The sequence below is a fragment of the Xyrauchen texanus genome, chromosome 2, assembly GCF_025860055.1.
Source record: "Xyrauchen texanus isolate HMW12.3.18 chromosome 2, RBS_HiC_50CHRs, whole genome shotgun sequence".
Taxonomy (NCBI): Eukaryota; Metazoa; Chordata; class Actinopteri; order Cypriniformes; family Catostomidae; genus Xyrauchen; species Xyrauchen texanus.
Window position 1 is genome coordinate 43,605,560 of NC_068277.1, and position 25,633 is coordinate 43,631,192.

The following is a 25,633-nucleotide window of genomic DNA, read 5'->3' on the forward strand; positions in this document are numbered from 1 at the left end:
CTATCCACAATAACCACAAAAAAATGAGTGGTCAAGAAGACACAAAAGCAATTCAAGAATTATATTTAGTAGCTTTATATTCCATTGTATAAAAACATAATTAAAGATACATTTGAAAGGCAATGCTAAAATCAAAGTAACTGGATTAAAAGATCTACAAGTAGCACAATGTGCATAAAAGCATCACATAACTCAAAGCAGCATAAAAGTGAAACACTTATTCATAAATGTGTGAGATGTATGGCTTCTGAGGTCACACTTACCGTTCCTCTTGTTGGTGTGGCCGGCTGCTTGGCTAACAATGACTGTAATAAGGAGAGGCTGGCATAAGAACCAAAGCATATATCTGTAAACAGTGGTCAATTTGTAAAAATAGTTCAAGGGGGATGGTGTTGTCAATTAATTATTGACAAATATGGTTGTCCAAGGTGTTAAAATAAGAAGAACATTGTGGCATGTTCTCAGAAATGTAATCTTGGTGTCCAATTTAGTTTCATACATTTCTAAAAAACCATTATAGCGTTCTTTACAAAAAATATGCAAAACTTTTAAATTGTCATGTGGTGTAACCATCAACTAAAATGTATAATAATGCTTTCTTTGCACATTCAATACATGAGAATAAATGTAATCATTAATTTCCAAAAGTTTTTCAAGGTAATTGTTCTGTTTCATTCCTACTGACCACCAGAGACAGTATTAAACACTACTGGATTATCGCAGCGCCAGCCAGATAGGTCGAGAGAATATACCAACAAAGTCACATAGTGACGTATGCTGAGCCCTGGGGGTTATAAACCGCAGCCGCTCAGCACTCTGCCTCTTTCGCTTTCTCGCCTGGTTGAGATAGGTTGTTTTTACATAAGTGATAGATTGCGCTGTCAAGTGCAGCTTACAAGAGCAGCGAGGTATCGTCCTCACAAGCTGTGTCAGCACGCATCTACGCCACTTCAACAGATTGGAAGTGTTTTTAGCTGCATTTTGGTGAGTTTTCATTCTTTTTCGTCGGTAACACTCTGTGCCTCTCGGTGCTATCCAGTGGCTGGTGTTTTCCGCGCTATAAGTTAACGGTCTACTGTTGACATTTTCATTATTCACAGTTGTTCTGAAATTTTTCCTCGAACTTGCCCCTTGGTTCTATCCATCGGCCATTTTAGACATTTATTTATTTTTTCGTGAGATATTCTGGACATTACCTGTCTGTTCACCCGCAGGAATTATATAATTATTTTTTTCCCAGATTCTGCTTCGTTACGATCATTCTGCTTGAATTAAACCTTACGGTTCTATCCGAAGGTGTTATTAGTGAGTAACTATGGCTCACAGCTCGATTGCCACTGGTTTCCCACTGACTTGTAAGCTGTGCCCTAATAATCTCCTCCCGGACGACGGTCATGACATCTGCCCGTCGTGTTTGGGTGTTCAACATCTGAGAGAGGCTCTCACGGACCAGTGTCTGCACTGCAGTCTTTTACCTATGTCGGAACGGCGGCTCCGTCTTGCTGAGTTAGACCCCAATTCAACGGTGAAACTCGGGCAGTTGGATGTAGCCCCTTCTCGCACTCAGAAACGTAGGGCGTCTGCGGCAGCCGGCGCTCCCCTCCCATCTAAGAGGAGGGCCACATCGTAAAGTGATGAACATTCGTGTGTCGAGGAAAATTCACTCTCTAAGACAGTTTCTGTACTTTCTTCAGAGATGGCGGAGCTGAAACGCCTGCTGCACTCGCTTCAGCATGTAACATCTGCTACACCTGTGAAGATGACACAGGAGGATGAGAATGTTCTGAATCGTGGAACCGGGGAAGAGTCGCTTGATTCCCCTCGTTTTTCACATCATTCTGACTTGGATGTGCTTTCTACGATTGCTTCTGACTCTTTTTTTCCATGATCATGGGAATGCTGTGAATGTTGCGGCGCAACCATCACCTCAGGATGTTTTCGCTGGTTTTCCAGCAACGGAGGGGTCGAGTGGGGGGTCAGTCCAGTCATCTGGACAGGCCCAGCCCTCTTCTGATGATACTTTGGCTGTGCTTCGAATGGCTCTTTCTTGTCTAGGACTTGATGAGTCACCTGTCCAATCTACCCAAACCAATGTCTTTTTCAGGCAGGCCACAGCTGCGACTTCTTTTGCCATGCCACCATGTAAAGATTTTGTGGTGGAGTAGTGGCTAAAGCACAGGGCTATTAATCAGAAGGTCGCAGGTTCTAACCCCACGGCCACCACCATTGTGCCCTTGAGCAAGGCACTTAACTCCAGGTTGTTCCAGGGGGATTGTCCCTGTAATAATTGCACTGTAAGTCGCTTTGGATAAAAGCGTCTGCCAAATGCATAAATGTAAACGTAAATGTAAATGGTTCTGGTCTGCCTAAACGACGCTCAAAGATTGCTAGGACGTTAGCATCTATGGCTGAAGCAGATTCCATCGGGGTGAGTCGTGCTCCAGAAATAGAGCAGCCTGTTGCAGCTTTGGTGGTGTCTCCTGACGAGGCTCTACGAGGGAATGTGTGATGTCCCAGTGTGCAATGTGGTCGCACAGATTCATTACTGAAAAAGGCATACGAGTCTGTTGCTTACATAACTCGTGCAGAAAACACAATCTGTCAGTTACTACTTGCTGCTACCAGTATGCTAGAACCAGCAAATGTTGATCCCTCAATTTCACAGTTTCTGCAAACGGCTCTTTTGGCAACGGGCCACGTAACCCGCGAGCTGGGTAGTCTTGCAGCCACGCTTCTGGCAGCCCGCCGCCAAGTGTGGCTTGCCCAAGCACGGCTACCTGAGGACTGCAAGAAAACCTTGAGAGATCTTCCATTCGTTCCCGGGCATGTTTTTGGTCCTAATATTCCGGAACTTTTGGAAAAGAGGGTAAAGCTGTCTGAGGCCACTCGTCAACTGACGCAGGTACAGCACAACCCTACCTTTAGGATGCCAGCAGGTCAGACCCGACATCACTATGCCACACCGGAGCCATATTTCCGCCAGCACGCTATACCTCAGTCACAGCCCCTTCAAAGGCCTCGGACTACTGAGAATGCTAGAGTTTTTCGGCCACCACATCGGCATTTGCCAGGAGGACCCAGTCAGCCCCCCCCCCGCGACCAATAAAAGTCGCACACATAAAGCCTGAGACAAACAGGCCGGAGGTCGATCGTTTTTCAGTACAACAGAGTACTGGAGGACCAACACCGCAGACCCTTGGGTTTTGACGACTCTGAGCAGGGGATATACTCTACAGTTCCGACGCCGGCCTCCCAGATTTTCAAGAATCGTTCCTACGGTTGTCAAAAATGCAGTTTGTTCAATGGCCCTCTCTCTGGAAATTCGTTCACTGTTACAGAAGGGAGCCATAGAAAAAGTTAATCCCCTAGTTCAGGAAGAGGGGTTTTATTCAACATATTTTCTTGTTCAGAAGAAGGACGGTGGTTTCCGCCCAATTCTCAATTTGAGGCATCTGAATTTGTTCCTTTTCGAATGCTGCGCACAGCCGACGTTCTTCGGTCTGTGGCAGCAGACGATTGGTTTGTAAGTGTCGACCTGAAAGATGCATACTTTCACATCCCAATTGCTGTTCATCACAGAAAGTTTCTGCGTTTCATTTTCCTGAATCAAGCCTACCAGTTCCAGGTTCTACCTTTCGGTCTTTCCCTTGCCCCTCGTGTCTTCACAAGGTGTGTGAGCGCAGCTCTGTCTCCTCTTTGGATGAGAGGTATGCGTATTATGCCTTATCTGGACGACTGGCTTCTTTGTGCCCCCACAAAACAGCAGACTGTGCAAGACTCCAGACTGCTTTTGAGACATGTGCAGAAGTTGGGGTTTTCTGTGAACGAGAAAAAGAGCTGTATGAATCCAACACAGACCACTACGTTCATAGGAATAACCCTGAATTCCCGCCTAATGTCTGCCTCCCTGTCTCAAGAACGTGTGACGAACATTCTACAACTCTTGGCTCGCTTTCGCCCGGGTGTCTCTTTACAGTACCAGGTAGTCCTACGACTAATAGGGATGTTAACTGCTGCTACAGTGGTGATTCCCCTAGGTTTACTCCACCTCAGACCACTTCAGTTGTGGAACAACAGTTTGCAACTAGATCCCACCAAACATCGCCATCGACTGATTGTAATTTCTCACCGTTGCTTACGGGCGTTGAGGTGGTGGAGGCAGGTGGAGTTGTTTAAGATAGGAGTGCCCCTGGGTGTGGTTCCCTCTCGACGGGAGTTGGTCATGACCGATGCATCCCTCACAGGGTGGGGGGCAACATGGAACCAGAGGGGTATTTGCGGGCGCTGGACACCGACCCAGACAACAGAACATATCAACCTTCTGGAACTACGTGCAGTGTTCATGGCATTAAAGTATTTCATGCCAGTCCTGGCAGGCCGCCATGTTCTCATTCGGTCCGACAATACCTCAACAGTGTTCCATCTAAACCACCAGGGCGGCACGAAATCCCGCAGGTCTCTACAGCTTACGCACGAGATCCTGACATGGTGCCAGCCGCGACTCGCTTCACTGAGGGCAGCTCATATTTCAGGAGCATGCAACCAGACAGCGGATGCTCTTTCCATCTGGTACATCCAGGAGAATGGAGACTTCATCCAGATGTTGTGCAGGAGATCTGGCTTCGATTTGGAAGAGCAGAGGTAGATCTTTTTGCTTCGGAGATGACCACTCACTGTCGTCTATGGTTCGCAAGGACAGAAGTGTCCAGCCCCTTGGGCCAGGATGCACTGGCTCACGAATGGCTGAACTGCCTACTATATGCGTTCCCACCTATCCCTCTGTTATGGGAGGCGTTACACAGGATCTCCTTGTGCAAGCACAGAGTACTATTCGTGGCACCACGATGGCCAGCCAGACCATGGTTTCCTTTGTTGCTAAGACTTCTGTCAGGCAATCCATGGAAGCTTCCCCCCAGGAAGGACCTCCCCTCCCAACTCGAGGCCAGCGTCTGGCACCCAGATCCAGCTCGCCTGCAGCTTTGGGTCTGGCCACTGGGTTAAATCCTTCTCTGGAGGATTGTAATCCTGCGGTTATTCACACAATATCCAATGCTAGGGCTTTTTCCACACGACAGATCTATGCTGGCCGTTGGAGGCTTTTTTCTGCATGGTGTGAGAAGCAAGGGCTCGATCCTGCAACGTGTGACATTCCGAGGATCTTAAGTTTTCTTCAACATTTACTGGAGGAGGGCAAAGCGGCTTCCACGTTGAAAGTGTATGTCGCTGCTATTTCTGCATATCATGTTCCAATTGGTGGATCTTCTCTTGGATCTCACAGTCTTGTCTGCAGTTTTCTGAAGGGTGCACGCCGTCTTAAGCCTGCTCGGAATCCTCACTTTCCCGTGTGGGATTTGCCACTCGTGCTTGCATTCCTTTGCTCATCCCAGTTTGAGCCCTTGCAAAGCATTGACGTGAAATGTTTAACCTTGGAGACTGCCTTTTTGTTGGCTATTGCTTCTGCAAAACGAGTCAGTGAGTTGCACGCACTGTCTGTTAGCGAATTGTGCTTGCGTTGGTTGCCGGATGACTCCGGGGTGGTCCTACGACCCAATCCTTCTTTTCTTCCAAAAGTCCTTCTTCCTCAGTTCATTAACCAGCACATTGAACTGGCCTCTTTTCAGACTTCTTCAGGGTCTGATTCAAGTGCTCAACTTTTGTGTTCTGTTCGCGCCTTGAAGCGTTATGTAGACACTACTGCTCAATTTAGAGAGTCAGACCAGTTATTTGTCTGCTATGGTGGTGTGAAGAAAGGTGCTCCAGTGTCAAAGCAGAAGTTGTCAAACTGGATAGTGGAAACTATTATACTGGCTTACAAGGCATCCATTGCCCCGGGGGCTAACTTGCCATTCCACTAGGGCCATCTCATCTTCATGGGCTGTTTTTAGAGGAGTTTCGTTAGCGGACATCTGCACTGCCGCTACCTGGGCTTCCCCATGTACATTTGCCAGGGTTTATAAGGTCAACGTTGCTGCTTATCACGCTGTGAGTTCTGCAGTTCTTCAGGAGCGGCCTTAATTTTTCAACAGGTCAGTGGCATTCCTCATGACTATGTTGGTATGGGTCATCCAGTAGTGTTTAATACTGCCTCTGGCGGTCAGTAGGAATGAAACAGAACGTTAGTTACACATGTAACGGTGGTTCTGTGAATTCCGGATGACCGCCAGAGTTCTTGGTCACTCGGAACGCGCGAGAAAGGCGTACCGGCTGCGGTTTATAACCCCCAGGGCTCAGCATACGTCACTATGTGACTTTGTTGGTATATTCTCTCGACCTATCTGGCTGGCGCTGCGATAATCCAGTAGTGTTTAATACTGCCTCTGGCGGTCATCCGGAATTCACAGAACCAGTTACATATGTAACTAACGTTTTTTTATAAAAACATTATGGATCTTTGACTCAAAAATATAGTTTTCTCAAGGTTACACCACATGACTTGAACAAGATGTGCCTTTTCGTAAAAAATATTCAAATAAATGTCAGATGTTTTTTTAAAACTTCACGCTCAGTCTTGAGGGTCTAAAGGTGTCTGCTCTGTTTTGTGGTTTTTATGGTCAACATAAACAGCAAAATAACTACCTACATGTTGGTTACGCCACAACTTTGATTTGGTGGAAAAAAGCATTTTTAAATATGAATCGTATTTTAAAACAAATCTTTCTCAAGGCTTATTTTTTAAAGAAAAAATATTATTCTGCACTAGTCATGCCAACATTTCCCCCATGAAATTCAGCTTTTAATGAGACTTTGACTTTTATTTTTTTTACACTCTCTGGACAACATGTGATATTTTTCACTTTTAAGCCCCAGAAAAAATATCATCATGACTTTAAACTCAGCAATTGAAAAATGTTCATCAGAGGAGAGGTGAATCTTGTGAAAAGAATCCACATTATTATCATGAAAAATGTTTTATCTAGATCACTCGTACATTGCAGATGCATTTTTTCTACTACAATAACTGAAATAGTAAAGGAAGTTCGGGCTGTTTCTATGAAGGATGCTTAAACAACATTAACTTCGAGCATGGATGAAAAAAAGGTTTATGGGCGAAACTCTGAAAATTAAATACATGTACACATTGCATCTGTACACTTGTCATACCCTGCATTCCATTTTCTCTTTTTTTTTTTTTTTTAAGAAAAACAATATTTCCTTGTAGGGTTCTCTTGGCCATTTTTGAAAGTGTGTGAAACTTTTGAAAAAAATCAAACTCCGACATACCTGTTTGCCAGTGTTTTCAGAAAAAACGTATTAAACGCATCATTTCACAGTGGAGAGAGAACTCCTGCACTCAATGTTGCCAGATTGCGTGACTAAAGCTTCGCCCTGGCAGAATATATCCAAGCTGTACAAGTGTCAAGATTTGATTGGGGGATTTTACTTATAGAAATCTAGCAACCTTACACATGTCAAAATCTAATTCTGACAGGCTAATCACCCTTATTTAAAGTCTGTTTTTTATCAAATGTAGAAAATTTTATATTTTACTTGCATGATTAGTTCCAATTTATACATGATACATTTAATGTAAGGGGGGGATGGTGGTTTTACAAGGGGGATGCTTTTTTGTATTTCTTGCAACAAGGGGGATGCCATCCCCTTGCAACCCCCCTCAACTCGAGCCCTGTCTGTTAGAGATCATTCACACAGGATGCTTTATTGATTTCATCCGCAATTAATAGTTTTAATTGCTTTAAAAATAAAAAAAGCCTCTTTTACAATAAACATCATCAGATGTATCGGATGCCATTGCTTCTTTCAGCGCCATGTTTTTAAGACAACATATCAAGTTAAAAATAGTTGAGCTCTAAAAAAATTGGTCGGGTGACCACTGAATTCTGTTACTATTTGTTGTAGCATCTAGCTGTTTTTGATTGCAAGAACGGCTCCTAACAACTTCATAAGAAGCCATTTATTGTGACACCAGGATAACATTTTAAATGCATGCAAATTTTTATTATACACAACTAGTTATCTACCTAAGATACAGCACTTTGTACGCCATTTCAAAAACCTTCATTTCAAACACAAAAAAATTATGTACTTGGTGAAATCAAAAGCAGCCGCTCTATTGCAGTAACAATTTTGACATGCAATCCAAATAAAGCTTGATCTGAAGAACATTCCCACCCCTAAACCTTTTAGAACTGATTAATCCAAATGGAGCAATTCAGGATTTATGACAAGTATAAACTGCAAACTGACCTTGTAAGAACTTGGTTCATAAATCAATGAATTCCAAATGACCAAATATTGTGTATGTAAAGTTGCTGTATAGTCCCCGTTTATCCTACTCTGGTTCAGACAATGAAAACACTATTAGTGGGCTCATGATTGGTCAGACAGCTTAGAGATGCAAAACAGTGGCAATCTGGGACCTTAAGGGGATGTAAACTAATTCTAATGGAGTTATTTTAACAACACACGCTCTCGTATTTTTTTTATTGCTTTTTAGGGGTGGGTGATATGACCAAAATCTTATATCACGATATGAATAATTTCCATGATAAAAATATATATCATGATATAGTATTTTTATTTTTTAAATCAATGAAAATTAGTTTATATATTAAAGTAATATTATGGGTTCAATAAACAAGTTAAGCTTAATCGACAGCATTTGTGGCATAATGTTACCACAAAAAATGATTTTGACATCCCTCTTTTTCTTTAAAAAAAGCATGAATCTAATTTACAGTGATGCACTTTTTTTGAGGGTTTAAATGCAGAATTGTAAGCTTATAATTTTATAAAGCACTAAAATTATTTTTTTAGCTGTAAAGTTGTTTAAATCATTACTTTTACGGACGTTTTAATGTTTTAGGGTTAATGGCATTACATTGTCATGGCAACAATGTTGTAAAATTGGATTTATCTTTATGCAGAATAGGTTAGTAAGTGATTTTATCACACTAAAATAATGTTAATTTGCATATTTTTTATGTCTTGTGGCTATACTTTTTAAATAGTGAGTATTTTCATGTTTACGAATTGGCCCCATTTACTTTCATTGTAAGTGTTTCATTAGAACCCAGATTTTTGCTTTCTTATTTAAGAAAAGGAGGTGCAAGTCAAAATGTATTTTAGTGGTAATCAATATTAATGCTACAAATGCTGTCAATTGAGCAGAATAGTTCTTTAAATAACCATGTTTTAAATCAGTCTTACCATAATGCTAAATTTTACATTATGCCACATTTCATTCTGATATGTTGATCAATATTACTGTTATCATTATTATTATTGTAAACTCAAAGAAACTCGACATCTTCTCCTAGAAATGTAACAAAGAAAATAATACACAAGTAATCAAAAATATTTCCAACGAAAATGCGACACTCATACGAAACACTGATACATGTGTCAAATGAAAAGCAGATTTAGTGCTTAAGAAGCGGCGAACTCAAAATGAATGTCAATGAATTTGATTTTAAATTTTTTTTTTCAATGCCAGAAAAGAACCCAAACATATGTAATAAAGTAAGTATTATCTGTGTGCGGATCATCACCTCATTGGGACATAAACAAGTCTAATGTTTTTCATTGCCTCTAGTCAATCTAATGAGGGACAGTGGGGGAGCACAGTGGGGGTTGCATGTCTACATCTGAGAAAAGATCACTTGATTGCTGGAGCTATGTCGGGATTGAACGAGGAAAACCTGATTCTAAATATGCAGCCAAAGTATCTGAAACTGTGTGCCAGTGTGTGTGAAATATGTTCTCTTGCCATCCACACCTACCTGCTGCTTCATGAGGAAGACCTGCTCATCCTCGGCACTAATTTCCTTGTCATGGACCAACTTCAGAGAGAAAAAGAAAAAATGTCAGATAAAAACAAGCAGATTGAGATAATATTCACATTCCTACTGTAGGTCCAGTCACACCATCTTCAGAAATGTCTTCTCACCTTGCGTACTGGAGGTTTCGTTATGTAGTCCTCAAAGGGATCTTCAGGTCTAACCGTTGTAAAGTTTTCATGCAAAATGGCAATTTTTTTGTCGTTATCCCATCCAGATGGACTACAAAGAGGTATAAAAATGTTTCAAAAGAGGCAACAGACAGATTTTTCAGTATTCATCTAAAGACCTTGAACATGATAGCATGAGAAGAACACTTTTAAGTGAAATGTTGGGGATTTTATAGAGCTCACATGAAGACAGCATCCTTCTCCACCACTAAGGCCGGTGTGGTGAAGTGTAAGTCATATATTTTGTGCACAATGTATTTGTAGAGAAGGTCCAGGTTTTTTTCCTCTTTGACAGATGTGTAAATCAAGCCGGCTCCATCTGTGCGATATGATTAAGGAAGAGTACAGCATTGCGGAGAGTAACATTACAATACCACCAATATATGCTGGAGATGAGTAGGATACATTTTAGGCAGAACCGCCGGATGTGTGACTGAATGAAGTCAAAATGCTCCTCTTTGTAGTCATGCTCCTTCTCCAATATACTGACAGCATCACACTGAGAGACAAAGACACTAAATCAGGGAATAAACCTATTTTTCTCCAATGAATTTCAGAAAATGTAGAGGACATTTATACCGCTTCATTTTTGAAACTCGACATCCCCAAACCCATTACACATTGAAGATATTAGATTCTGCCATTACCGATAACTAAGGAGGTAGAAAAGGCTGATAACCGATTTATTAGTTAAGTGTCTCTCAATCCTTTCCTGGACTACCACTAACACTCCACATTTTGGATGTCTCCCTTTTTTGACACTTCATTTAGATCATGGATCACTCTACTAATTAGTTAATCAATAGAATCAGGTGTGTTAGATAAAGGAGACATGCAACATTTATAGTATTAGTGGTATCCAGGAAAAGATTGAGAAACACTGCATTAATCGATAGTAAAACTTACTATGTCCTTACTATGACAGGCACAGATATTGAGGTTACAAAATGCCAAAATGAATACAATTTCAGATGCAAGTCAAGTCATTTTTATTTGTATAGAGCCTTTCACAACACTATATATCTATAATGTCTTGGTCATCATGGTGTAGTTTGATAAAATGTGATTGTGAATTGTGTTTAAAAATAAGTAGTGATGACATCTTGGATCATTACCTAGTCTCTTGTACGCTACGATCAGCTAATATCAAATATTTATCACTCAAATCTACACCACGCTATCATTCAGGTAGAACTATTCTTTCGACCACTATAGATAGCTTCACTAATAATCTACCAGATATATCTCATACACTCAGTAAAGCCCACAGCCCAGAAGAACTTGATGAAATAACAGAAAATATCAATACAGTCTTCTCTAGCACTCTTCATAGTGTTGCCCTCCTTCGATTAAAGGAAAGAAAAAAGCCCTGCACTATGGTACAACTCATGCTCTCAATAGAGCAGCTCAGAAAATAGAGCACAAGTGCATGCATGGAAGGATAGTGTCTGTAGCTACATACAAGCACTAAAAGCAAATAACCACTACAATCCTAGGTGTTTATTCAGTACTGTGGCTAAACTGGTTAGGAATAAAGCATCGACTGAACCAGAATTTCCATCACAGCACAATAGTAAATTACTTAATTTCTTAAATGATAAAATTTAAATGATCAGAAATAAATGTAAAATTATGCAATAATCTGTCACAGCACTCAGAAAACAGTGTCTCATAATTTTCCTCATGTGCAACTTCAATCCTTTGCTTTCATAGGTCATGAAGAGCTATCAAAACATCTAAAGTCACAACAACATGCATGTTAGATCCAATACTAACTAAGCTCTTAAAATAGGTATTCCCAGTAGTTTCAGAACCACTTCTTAATATTATTAACTCCTCGCCATCCTTAAGCCATGTCCCAAGAGACTTTAAAATTTCAGTTATCAAACCGCTTATTAAGAAGCCACAACTTGATCCTGGATAGCTAATTATACTAATTATAGACTGATTTCAAATCTCCCGCTTATGTCGAAAATACTAGAAAAGGTAGTGTCCTCTCAACAAAAGATACCATTTATTTTTCATCCAAAATCCCAATAATAAACAGAAGGGAAACAAAATGAAGATTTAGTACATAATTAGGGACACTTTAAAATAAACAATCCCCAAAATACACCAGGGCCTCTTATTTTGAAATGACAGAGAACTGGGTCAGTTTCAATGCTCTATCTTGAAATATTTAATATTTTATTATTCAAAAGATACTGAGTTGGAGACGCAGATGAATGTGCTGATGGAGCACATTTCTATAGTTGCATTTTTGTTTTTCTGTCCTCGCTTGAAATATGAACACATTATTTTCTAATCAAAATATGTATTGATGTGATCTCACGCATTTAGAAAAAACCCCAAAAAAACTCTGGTTACTGCTGGTTGGACGCTAGGTGGTACTATGGGATCATTTTTGTTAAACATGGTTAGGGGGTTATGCCTACGCAATAAAGCAAAATCTTTCAAACCTTCAACTATTTATTTTAACAAAAATTTCAAACTAAGTGCATTTAAAATGTGTGGTGTTCAACTTTTTGAAAGATGGTTTTACAACAGGTGTGAACATTGCTCTGGCAAAGAAACTCATCCATGCATTCTCTACCGGTCGGGTAATTTGTTATCCTGGAAATTTCATCACGTATGTGAATACATTTGTTTTGATCCCTCCTTCACGATATATATATATATATATATATATATATCACAAATTCATATTACAAAATCATATTACATCTGAAATCTCGGGGCTGAGGGATCAGTGAACATACTTGCTTTATTGATTTTGCATTAAAAAATTAAATTAATTTACTTAAAAACAAAAAACACTTCTAAATTCAAATTGCACTCCAAACAAAACAAAAAGCAATTAAAATAATGAAGTGATCAAAAAAATTATATAATATATACATATACATATACACAGGGTTTTTCCTGGCTCAAAATGAGGTGGAACCATACTGTTAAAAAAAAAAGTGACATTAAAAACACGTAAACGTTGGCTTTGCATTAATACACTCCTAATGACCTGGCAACTGAATATTAGTATTAATTTTGTCAGCTGTATTTTTTTATTTTGTCTTAGTCCTGTGTCAAATGTCCTTTTTAGTTTTTATCATATTTAAATCAACCTTATCCTATTTTTTTTGTGACAAAGTCTGAGCATTTTCATGCAGTTTTAGGCAATGAAAACTGTTGACATTTTAGTAACATTTAGTCATATTGACATTTTAGTCACTGCACACAGTAAACATTTGTAGCCATATGAAAATTTGACAAGCATTTGTCAATCTAGTCAATCCAAAACCAAAATGTATGTATACATACACACACACATATACACACACACACACACACACACACATACATACATATTTTAGTGTTATTTTTCACATAAGATTGATCTTATCATGATGATCTCATGATGATGATGTTGCGAGCTGCAGACCTCGGGGGTGAGAGACGAGCGTCTCCATGTTAGAGTGCGCATCAGCCAGCGGAACTTGAAATCTCTCCCGGTCTCGACTCTCGCTCCGATTGGGTTTCTTTCGCGACTGGTTGAATCGGCTCCGACCGCACAGAGAATGACAGTTTTGGAGTTTGTGTTTATTTACATGTGTACCTGTGTTTCTATCAGACACTCGAACTGCAGCGCTCTTCTCGTCTTGCGTGTCATCATTATAGTTTTATATGATCTCAAGTTACGTTAAATGACATCAAGCGACAATTCGACTATTCGACAACAGAATTTTTTTTTTTTATTATTGCAGAGATTTGCAGTTACAATTGACAATCCACCGAGTGCAATGCTTGTTTATGTTTTCCATGAAGACACCCACCAGTTTTGTAGACAGCCGGAGGCGGCATGGAATTTGACAGAGGTGGCCGCTTAGTAATTCTATATGCAGGAAAAACCCTGTATGTATGTGTGTATACACACACACACACACACACACACACACACACACACACACACACACACACACACACACACACACACACACACACCTTACCATTTACGGCCAAAAATCTGTCTAAACAAGCAGGCAGAAAATTACTTACACAAAAGAAGACATAAAACAATTATAAATGTAAAAATAAGAATAATAAATGATGATAATAAATCACTGAAATATAAATCACGGTTCGAGGTGAACGTGTTTTTGTATTATTTGATATAGTTTGTATTATTTTACAGGTTGCGGAGTTGCGTTCACAATAAACTGCTCTCTGGAAATAAAGTGAACTTAACTCAAAGCACCTCCTGAGGTGAGACGTTCAAGGTCATTTGCAGCACTCATAAACGATACTGTTCTTGCAACAACAAAAAAATTATTTGTAACGAAGAAACAAAGAGTGAGATCCAGATACTAATCCTAATATAATAAAGTGTTTCTTAAAGCATGTTTCTTTGTGTCTACAGGCAAATTATTGTAATATTAATTTGATAGTAATAATAATAGTCTAATAATAATTAAATACATGGGAAAACGAGCCAAATATCGTCTTGACCATGGTTAATCCCTGAGATCATCGTTTGTCGGCACAACCCTAATGTGCATTTCTCTCTATAAATTAACAAAACGTCCAGACAGTTTCTAGCTGTTTTTTCCAACACATTCAGAATCATTACTGCTTTTGCCAGTGTCGCTGCGGCTCACTTCATGCGTGCACTTGTAAAATGTATATTTTAAAGGCTTTAGTATTATTACGGTTTAGTATTTCTCTGTAACGTAGAACAGTGTTAGCAATGTTACTTATGACATTCTTTCTCAGCCCAAACCATTTTCTGATGCCCCCAACATATATATAAAGAAATTTAATTAAGATCATCAACATGCGATGACTAGCTTAAATTAACCACTACAAGTCGACTAGGAAAATCTTTGGTCGGGGCAGCCCTACTTAAAAGCATACATTTTTGATGAACAAAATTAACATTCAACATGGTCCAGTGAAACGGGACCTGATTCATTGGAGGCGATTATCCTGAGCTTGAAATAGCCCACTCAGTGGGAAAATAACTTTTAAGCACACACAGATTTAAAAGACTAAAATTTGAAAACATCCATAGCGAATTGCAAGCCAAAGTTTTGGAAATCTGCTTCCCCCACCACCAAAGTTATTTCCATAGCTTTTATTTTCTAATTTGCTGGTCTTGCAAGACAACATTTTCCTGCGCACACCACAAGTGAGATAAAACTTTGTATACATCTGCTCAAGATATCCTCTTTTTTTAATAATATTTGTATTATAAATTATATTTAAAATGTGTAACACTAACATGACATTAACTTAAGTGCAGCATTTGTAATAATATAAAGCCAAATGTAAATGTGTAAAAATGCTGAACCGTTTAATGGGGAGAAATATAGAGCAACTAGTAATTCCTGTGTCGAGCAGAATCAGAACCGTTTAGTCAACTAGTCTCGCACATCCCTAGTTTGCACACACATAAGGTTTAGGTAAATGTTTATTTTGAGGATGTAAAAAGTCCCTTTAACTTTACTTAACCTCTAAAGTATTGTTTGTTTTTAAAAGACATTAAGACAGAGACACAATCTTAAAATTACACACAGACAAGCAAACACCTGCTTGATGGGAACATGACAGAATGACTCAGGTTTTGGCTCATTGCCAGCCATAATGGTTTTGGCAGAAAGAGAAGGTGCCAGCTAGGCTGCTTAACCATCCAGCAGGCTGCCATGACATATAAATATCTTGAGCGGATTGGTCTTGGCAACTGGAAATGCAAAATCATCTCTGCTCAAAAGGCACCACTAACCTTCACCAAAGACATTCTACTGAACCACAGTAAATACTCAAACGTAATATAAAATACACTGTGGCCATTAACACTTAAACAACAGTTAGAGATGTCATTATAGAGCAATGGAATAAAGCCACACTTACTCCATTGGGGGCAGAATAGTGTGGAACACATGTTTTGATTATTTTTAGCTAGATTTTTGCTGTGCATTTGATCATACATTGAACATTTTTAATCTACATGGCTACAATGGCTGTTTGGTTGAATTTATGGTTCCTCTGACTATCAAGATATCTCATATATAGTTAAAAGGTTAAAAAAAAACAGTGAGATACAGTATACTGCCCAGCCCTACTACTGTACATTGATAAAGAAGGTTTCTAAAATTCAAACAGACTCTGTTCGGTTTTAGCCCAGGGCGAGGTTGTTTGTTTTGTTTTAATGTCGGGAGGCAAAGTGATCAAATACAAGTGAATCTTGCTGGAGGGAGGCTAACAATATAATAGATCATTGAGCATGTTCTGATCTGAGAGAGCATGTGAGGGGGACATGGTGAGCCTGAAGCTCTGGACATGCAGGCTACTAAGACTTCCTAAAGAGAGCTTTTCATTTGGTTAAAGATGCTCAATGCCACATCGGAATCCACAAACCCAATAACCCAACCACTTTGCTTTGCAAAACAACTCTTAACACTTTTAATATTACAATTATTAATATCTTGTTTCCAAAGTATAAACATATTCACCCACACACACACATTTATACACAAAGAACATCAAACATACACTATTGTGCAAAAGTTTTAGGCACTTAAAATGTTTCACAAAAACATTAGTCTAAAGATGGTTATTTAAATCTTCAGCTTTAGTGTGTGAATAGGAAAAATACATTTTTAGATTCCCAAACATTACTTTTGCAAATAGAAAAGATTAGAATAGAAGAACAGGGAGCCCTGCTACAGATTTCATGGCCCCCACTGAACATTGTGTCAATCGGGGCTTACATAAAGAGACAGAAGCAACTGAGACATCCTAAATAGTTAGAAGAACTAGGTGAATTCTCAAAGAAGCTTTGAACATCCTATCTGCTAACAACCAAGAAAAACTGTGCCCCGGTGTAACTAGCAGAATTGGGTCTGTTTTAAAGGCAAAGGTGGCCACACCGAATATTGATTTAGCTTTTTGTTGTTTACTGGACTTTGAAAGATGTTAATTGATAAATGAAAACCATTTATGGCATTATTTTTGAAGACAACCTCACTATGCAACATTTTTCATAAGTTCCTAAAACTTTTGCACAGTACTGTACTTCAACATGTCAGATATCGAAAAACATCATGACCTTACTCTGGTTTAAAAAAAATCTGTTTACAAACTAATTTCTTACTTAAATACCTGAAACTCTTCACCTATTTTACAGATAATCTAGTTGAGACATGTTTCTATGAGGGAAGACATTATTTTTCAGCTACCTTTGTGCAAACTATTAGCACTGGAATGCCCAGGTTGTGTGTAAGGACGTTGTCTCCCAGGGGCAACAGCACACTTTCATCTTCTCCTTCAGCTGGTGGCACTCGTCTCTGTGGTGAGACTGGTGTGGCTTCTTCTGGTTCTAGATACTCCTGGAACGCCTTAACCACTGCAGAAAAGAAAGAGACAGCCATAGTCCAAAATTAACTCTTAACCTTTCAGTGGTGAGTTGTACTGAATGTACTGGTCAAGAACCGAAAAAATTAATAAAATTGTTCGATAAAACCCCACATATTCCACAAAAAAAAAGTCCAAAATTATTTTGCTTCTCAAATGTTAATTTTGGTGGCATACATCCAAGAATGCTTTGCCACAGTTTTTCCCCACAGGTATTTCTTTTTTACAACATTAAGAACAAGTTGGCCAAGCCTCGAACTATTGCTCTTACATTACATTTAAACAATGTAACATTCCGCAATTAGGCCTAATAAAAGAAAAACACAGACCATTTTTAGTTGCATTTTAGCTTATTACCTGAAACAGAATACCTTTTTACCTGTTTTTGAAGAGGCACAATTACTTTAAAAACAATTAACTGATGCTTGATTATTCCACAAATAATATGTAAACAAAAATAGTCTCAGCCTATAAAAACATATGGGTCGAAACCTTACAGAAACCGTAAGAGTAGACTGAATGAATTCCACAGAATTAGGACATTCTAATCAGGTTACATAAGACCCAAACAGATCATCTGTCCTGAAATAGAGCTTCCTTACAAAAATAACAAATAGCAATATCTTAAAGGGGACCTATTATGCAAAATGCACTTTTACATGGTGTTTGTACATAAATGTGAGTCGGCAGTGCGTGTACACATCCACCCTACAATGTTAAAGTCCACCCACTCCTCTTTCTTATGTTTCTATTAGTCAAAATCAGTGTGTCAAAATTAACTGCTTTCATTTGTATTCTAAAGTGACGTCACATTAGAGCACGCCTCGCCCACGCTTGGTGACGGACTCCACCCTCCTCCCCTGAGTGATCTACACACAGTCCGCCATTTTTTTCCACGCTGGAGCAGATACAGTGAGAAAAATAACGTCTCAGCTTCGTAAGCGTCATAAAGGTTCTGTTGTTGGCTCTAAAAGTGAACATAAGAGTCTTCATGTACTCCCGACATCAGAGCCACTGAAGACGCAGTGGACAAGTTATGTATTTGAAGGAAATATACCAACGGTTCGTGTTCCAGCTTTATATTTTGTGAATGTTCGCAAATCAACTTTCTGAATGTGGTTGTTAGCGGATTCCATGGCTAATGCAGCTTAAGTTACCATCGTCTCTGATTGTATTCACGGAGACCACAGCTATGTCGGGGCCGGGGAGCAGCAGCTCATTTGCATTTAAAGAGACATACAGGAAACCAGCGAGTGCATTTACAACATGGTATAATAAATGATCCGTGGGGTATATTGAGCTGAAACATCAGACACATTCTGGGAAAACCTGAGACTTATATTACATCTTAGGTATAATAGATGTCCTTTAGGGCCATGAGGTATAGGTTTTACAGCGTGGTTTGTAGCCCAACAGTTCATTAACTGCTGTGTAACTTGAATGCGTCTATAACAAGTCGAGCGTCCATGGCCAATGGAAAAGTTGCTCACATGTGAACAGTGCAGACAACAGATTCCTAAGTCTCTGTCTGAGCCTCACACTCTGGCTGACAGTCAGAACCCAGAAACCCTCATCCTCGCCACACCACTAAACAACACAGGTAAAGGGAACAGCAACCATAAACAAGGTTATTCACTGCTGTCCTTCATGTCGTGAGAGGGCATGGTGATGATATGTGGAAGTTGGTGGCTGGAGTGGTGTTAAATTCAGGAGATGCTGAGGGGGGAAGTGGGAGGAACTTCCTCAGGAACCTTAAGAATGCACCAGATGACCCAGAAATCTAAGGGAGCAACATTTTGTTAAAGAATCACAGCTCCTGCACTTCTGGAATAACATAACACAGCTGCTTTAAGTGAAAGACATAATTAACACATAATCTTGATCACATATTATGTGAAACTATGTGATTACTCATGAATCTCTCTCTTAAAAGGTTCGATTACAAATAATTATCCACACCCTGAGATGTGAAGTGTATACATGTCTCCACAGGAGCAGGAGATCAAGCTAATCTAGTGCATTTCAGAGTCTTCCTAACCTTCCAAACAAGTGCTTTTCCTCAACTCTATATGTCTATGTAAGAGTTTTAAATGGAGGTTAAAGGCAACAGATAAGACATAAACTTAGTTTATACTTTTAATACTTTGGTCAAATGTTTTTGCAGAAAGCGGCATTCTGAAACGTCATGTAAACGAGAATGCCAATTTCCTTACACCGTTTAATGGATTCAGGGAAATCGGTTTAACACATCAAGGTTTCTCCCAAAGAACACGGTTTATGTGGTCACGTAAACGCATTAGTGATTTGTGTGCAGAACAGACCGGATTACTAATATCATAGGATGGATCCATCCATCAAGTCATTTGTGCACAGTTGCTATTAGAAAAGCTAAAGCAGATCTAATAGAATCTTCAAACAATCTAAATAACCCCTTAAAATTTTGGAAGACGATTAAATCACTGGCTGGAAATAAATTTGGCATTGAGCTGCCACCATGCATTCTTAAGGACTCACGTAAAATATCTGATAAGGCTGAAATTCTTGGCTGTTTTAATGAGCATTTTATTGCCTCTGGTTCATTGTTTGACTCCCTCAACACTTCGCATCAGAATCACCCTAAAGGTCTTACTCATGGACATAATCCAGTTAGCAACTCCTTTAGTTTTAAGCCATTTTTAGTCTCAGAAGTGCATAAAGCCCTTACACTTTTAGACACTAGAAAATCACCTGGTCCTGATAACTTAGAGCCTTACTTTCTACAATTAGCATCAGATTTTATTGCACCGCCTCTGACTTATCTTTTTAATCTCTCTCTGGACACGAACGAAATTCCTCTTTTATGGAAATCTGCATTTGTTATTCCTCTGTTAAAAGGGGGAGACCCAACAGATTTAAACAACTACAGACCCATCTCGAAATTGTCCGTCCTGGCTAAGGTTATGGAAACTCTGGTAAACAAACAATTGAAAGAGTTTCTAGCTACTAACAATATTTTGTCTAACTCTCAATCAGGTTTTCGTAAAAGACACAGCACAACTACAGCAGCACTAAATGTAGTAAATGATTTCATTGACTCTTTAGATAAAAAAACAACATTGTGCAGCTCTTTTTATTGATCTATCTAAAGCATTTGATACTGTGGATCACCAAATACTAAAACAAAGACTTTTCAGTGTCGGGTTGTCAGAACAAACAGTTTGCTGGTTTGAAAATTATCTATCAGGTAGAACACAAAGCGTACAAGTAGATAGTCTCACCTCCAGCACTCTTAGTATATCCAAGGGTGTGCCCCAGGGGTCAGTGCTGGGACCACTCCTATTTATTTTATACATCAACATTCTTGATCGAAATGTCTCCAACGCAAATTTTCATTTCTATGCCGATGATACTGTGATATACTGCTCTGCTGCCACTCCAAACCAAGCTCTTTGTCAGCTACAACTTGCTTTTGATACTGTACAATTTACCTTGTTTGACTTAAAACTTGTTTTGAATGACTGACAAAACTAAACTTATGTTGTTTTCTAATGCGAAATCTAAGCTACAAAACCTTCCATCCATTACTGACTTCTCAGGGCTTCGAGATTGAGACTGTATCCCAATACAAATACCTTGGTATTCTAATTGATGATTCTCTCTCTTCTAAACCTCACATCCAGCAGTTGGTGAAAAAACTGAAGCTAAGACTGGGTTTTTATTTTAGAAACAAGTCATGTTTCTCCTTTGAGGCAAAAAGAAGGCTTGTTGCTGCCACTTTCATGTCAGTGCTGGACTACGGTGATGTTACATACATGCATGCATCCATTCAATGCTTGAAATTGTTGGATACTGTTTACCATGGAGCCCTTAGGTTCATCACAAACTTTAGAGCACTTACCCATCATTGCTCTCTGTATGATCGTGTTGGTTGGTCAGCATTGTCCACCCGTAGGCATAATCACTGGCATATTCTTATTTATAAAGGTATTCTTGGTCTGCTTCCCCATACCTTCAATCTTATATTAAAAAGAAAGGCACAGGACGATATTGTCTTCGTTCTGAGGACTTATTGTTGTTGTCCGTCCCTCATGTCCAGACTGTAATGGGAAAAGGGTCGCTTATGTATGCGCCCCCAGCGCATGGAATCAACTGCAAAATGTCTTAAATCTTCAGGAACCAGTTTCACTGGCTGCTTTTAACTTACTTTTAAATGATATAGAGGCTACACATACTGGCTGTAGTTGTTATGATTAATTATTTGGATGATCCTTGCTTCTATGTTTTATGTTTATGCTATATGTTATATGTTTTTTTTTTTTTTTTTTTTTTATGTCTGCAACTTTGTTATTTGTGCTGCTGCCTGTCTTGGCCAGGACACTCTTGGAAAAGAGATTTTTAATCTCAACGAGTTTTCTTCTGGTTAAATAAAGGTATATAAGTCAACAAGTCAACAGAAACTGACGTTTCCAATCAAATGATTCATTTTAAATTACAATTGCCAATAGAAAAGCATTCATATCACATGGCACGGTCTTCAGACATTGGAAAATAATACCCTCTTTTCTGTTGCCGTGTTATCACAGTTTTCATAACAGACTGAGGCTGAAACACATAGTGAAAATTTCATCAGCCTGCTGTTTTCATAAAGATAATCATCCAGTATGTTTCCATGAAAAAATAAATAAATAAATAAATAAAAATCAATATCAGTCAGACTAAAACAACAATTTGTCTTTTTAAAATGCCACCACAGTCTCACGTACCAGCTCAATATTTGCAAAGTTAGACTAACAGACCTTGATAACTTGGTTGTGGTTGGCTTCAACCAGCATGTGTACAGGTAATTCAGACCCAACATGTATTTAACATTTCCACAGCCGAAGTCATTCCTTAAAATATTTGATTGTGCATTGATTGGGTCATGTACACTTGGAAAGACAGGTGAGGACTGTAGCTTTATTATCACTGCACATATAAACGTGAAACACTGTGAAGATTTTACCCTGTGATAACCAACAATCTTCTTGGTCAATATGACCAAATACTGCAATAACCTCAATCAAATGAAGATCAGCACCCATTTACAATCTCTTTCTGCTGTCGACTTTGACCAGGTTCCACCAACAAGGGTGGAGACAGTAAGCTGAATCTACACATCCAGTGTGCATTTGAAAGTTTGAATCATTTTAAGGTGGCAAAATGCCAAGTCTACCTAAAAATCAATGAATAAAAATGATTCATTTGTGCAAGAGAACATGACCCTCAATATGCAAGTGCAAGGCTGCATTACCCTTTGAACAACACAGGAATTGGTTGCCAAAGTGCATTTAGACTTCTCTACATTTAAAGCAAAAGTTCCCGCAGGGTGTTAGCTGACTAAGAGCTGTGAAAGGACATGTTTCCTCACAGTGGCTTGCGAAGGGCTGCTCTGGCTCCTACTCAGCTCCTGCTCTGGTTTCCTGCTCAGAGCAACGAGCCGAATGTCCGACTGAGCAGACAATGATGCAATGCCTCGTAAGAGAGCTTGAATTCTCTTTCCCACTACAGTGATGACATCACCTACTTCGGTCAGATGGGAAGAGAGTCGCATAGCTCATATATGTTGAAAGCCCTGGCCTTGTTTCTGGGTGGGTCCATTTTACAAAGCTGAGGGAATCTTGGGCACTAATTCAATACACCTAACAAACTAACATTTGGTTGGTATTAATAATCATGCATTTAATCATAAAAAATGATATAGTTCTAGATTCCATATATAAACAAACAAAAAAAGTAGTGAGCAAATGAGGAATATAGTGGACAAGTCGGAAATGAAAGAATTACATTACACCTTCAGTGGATCCTATTTCAGCCAAGGTAATTTTTTTTTTAGAGTTTGATCACCTTAAACCTTCTATGTTGATTACATTGAATACATAGAGCTTGTGATTCCTCATTACTCTTAGTAAAACAGCAGTTCAGATGTGTTGTAAAAATGCTAGACTTGACATTTCATATGCAAGCTAAAACAAAATACCATCGCCACTTCCCCTTTCTGCTCTCACAGCCCTGTTTATACGGTACAAGCACAATCATCCTCTGAAATAGCCTCTCACTTAATGTCTGAGCACTCAAAATCTCATTTCATCTCAAACACTAAAGTAGCAGCTTTAAATCTTTACACAGTCATTCATTGCTCTGTCACAGTGCAACAGTTACTGTAAATAATAGGATATCTCAGGCAGACCCAAAATGTATATAAAATTGAAGAATTCAGCAAAGTGCATCTTCCATTTCATGTTTGTTCACGTTAAGCAAAAGTTGAATTAACCAGAAACCTATAGTAAGATCTGTTGATGTGCAAATTCTGAATCAAACCATAAGATACAAAAGCTATATCAACCTTCTACATGTTTATTGTAATTGAGTGTTAGGAAATTAAGACCCTAAAATATGACTCAAGATTTTCTCAGACTATGTGGGTTTTTGATAACATGACAATTCTGAGCAGAACTAATGCAGAGTTTACACTACACGATTTTAAGCTCGACTTTCACTCGCCAACAGTTTTATGGAGATCGGCAACAAAAGCCTGAAATCGCGGGAAAATCAGAGCTCGCTCCCGTGAGCGAAGAGCGCAATGTATGAACTATCAAAGATGCGATTTGAGAGAAGCGCCGATGCGTCGCTTATCTAGAATGTTAAATATCTGGACCTGTCTGCGACTCCAAATCGTGTAATGTGAAATGTGTTTTGACTGAATACAACTGCAGCGTTGACCTACAGCCAATAAGAGAGCAAGAAACGGGGTACAGGAAGTTTCAGTGGGAGGAGTCCTGATGTACCTGCAACAGAACATCATCTAGCATGTCTGTGGTATCAAGAAAGTGTGATTGGACCGAAGAAACAGAGTAAAAGATCAGTGGAACATTGGCACGAGCACCAGATTTGAGGTTTCCTCTGGACTGCACCACAACCGGGTGAAGAAAGAGAACAGTTGGAGAGAAATTGCCAATTCTGTTGAACAGTCAGGTAAGCAAATAGGTCTAATTTTCAGGAGGAGGTACTTTTTTATATTTTTACCGATAAAATATATGATTAAAAACATACGCCTCATATTCTGAAATGCATAGCATATGATCATCCTTTGTTTTCATATATCGTATCACTTCTCGCATGTACTCTGTTGTGAAACGTAATTTGGAGTCCAGGCAGAGTCGTCGGGGATTCGTCAATAGTGAAACGCTATGACTTCCATGACAAGACAGACATTTGTGTAATATGAACGGTATCACAATACAACGTCTTTGAAAGTTGTGTAGTGTGTAGGAGGCATAACACTACTAATGCAGCATTTGTAATCACCCTGATTCCAACAGCATGGATCTGACTGAAAGGTCATGCAAATTCAAAGGACAAAGAGTGCTTCATAAGCAGAGTGTGTCATTAAATCCAGCCGACAGACAGCCCCAATGGTCTTGTAACTTTCTATAAAAGTGGACTTGTAAGACTAAACTAAAAAGTTAAGCTAAACAAACCAACATTCTAATAAAACCATAACCATTTCCCAGTTTTCTACTGGCTGAGCAAACATCTTTCAACCACTACTACAAGACTAGTGGACAGCATGTGACAGAGCTATGTGCATGCTAATGTACGTTGTACATATGTACATTAACATAGAAATGTTACTTACTGTCACTGCCCTAAGGTGTTTAAATTGAGTGAGCTTTTTTTAATACTTGATCAAAAAAAAACACTCACTCCTTTGCTCCATCTCTCTCATTTCCTCCGGCGGGATCTTCAGTTTGTCAACGTGCTCCCGCAGGACACTGGCCCACTTCTGCAGTGACTCCATGATGGTCCAAGGCTTTGACATGTCCACCACAAAAACAGCCAGAATGTCCTTTAGTGACTCAGTGGTGACTGCGAACTTAAGCAAGCCTTTGTGGTACACATCTCCATCAAGGATCCACACGTTGCAGCGAGTCAAATCTGGAAGAGTGTTATTTTTTATTTTATTAAATAAAATAAAAAGAGCATTTTCTGCAAACTATCAGCCTACTTTTACTATTCTGTAAATATAGAATGGTGGTAAGGCAAAGGTATTTTACAAATACGCCAAAATAATTTGCGCATCTGTTACATACATTCACATATACATCATGCATTCTTTAGCCAGCTACGTTGCATATTAATGTTAGTGAAACGAGCATAATATCTCATAAGCGTTTCTCAGATTACGTAAAGAGTTGTTTAAATGCATTGTCAGGAAAAATGCATGTCTGTCTCAAGATCCTCGTG

The 25,633-nt window shown here is 39.2% G+C and overlaps 1 protein-coding gene across 2 annotated transcripts in view; it reads right to left on the reverse strand.

Annotated features, from left to right (window-relative positions):
* Positions 1-25,633, reverse strand: part of dync1li2 (dynein, cytoplasmic 1, light intermediate chain 2) — a 34,271-nt gene that overhangs the window by 6,272 nt on the left and 2,366 nt on the right. For both annotated transcript variants that reach the window (XM_052153025.1, XM_052153024.1), the window contains exons 4-10: positions 25,094-25,324; positions 17,197-17,363; positions 10,373-10,466; positions 10,151-10,286; positions 9,908-10,019; positions 9,741-9,800; positions 264-305 (exon numbers count right to left, since the gene is read on the reverse strand). In XM_052153025.1, coding sequence (XP_052008985.1) covers positions 264-305; positions 9,741-9,800; positions 9,908-10,019; positions 10,151-10,286; positions 10,373-10,466; positions 17,197-17,363; positions 25,094-25,324 — 842 coding nt within the window. The remainder of the gene's footprint in view (positions 1-263; positions 306-9,740; positions 9,801-9,907; positions 10,020-10,150; positions 10,287-10,372; positions 10,467-17,196; positions 17,364-25,093; positions 25,325-25,633) is intronic.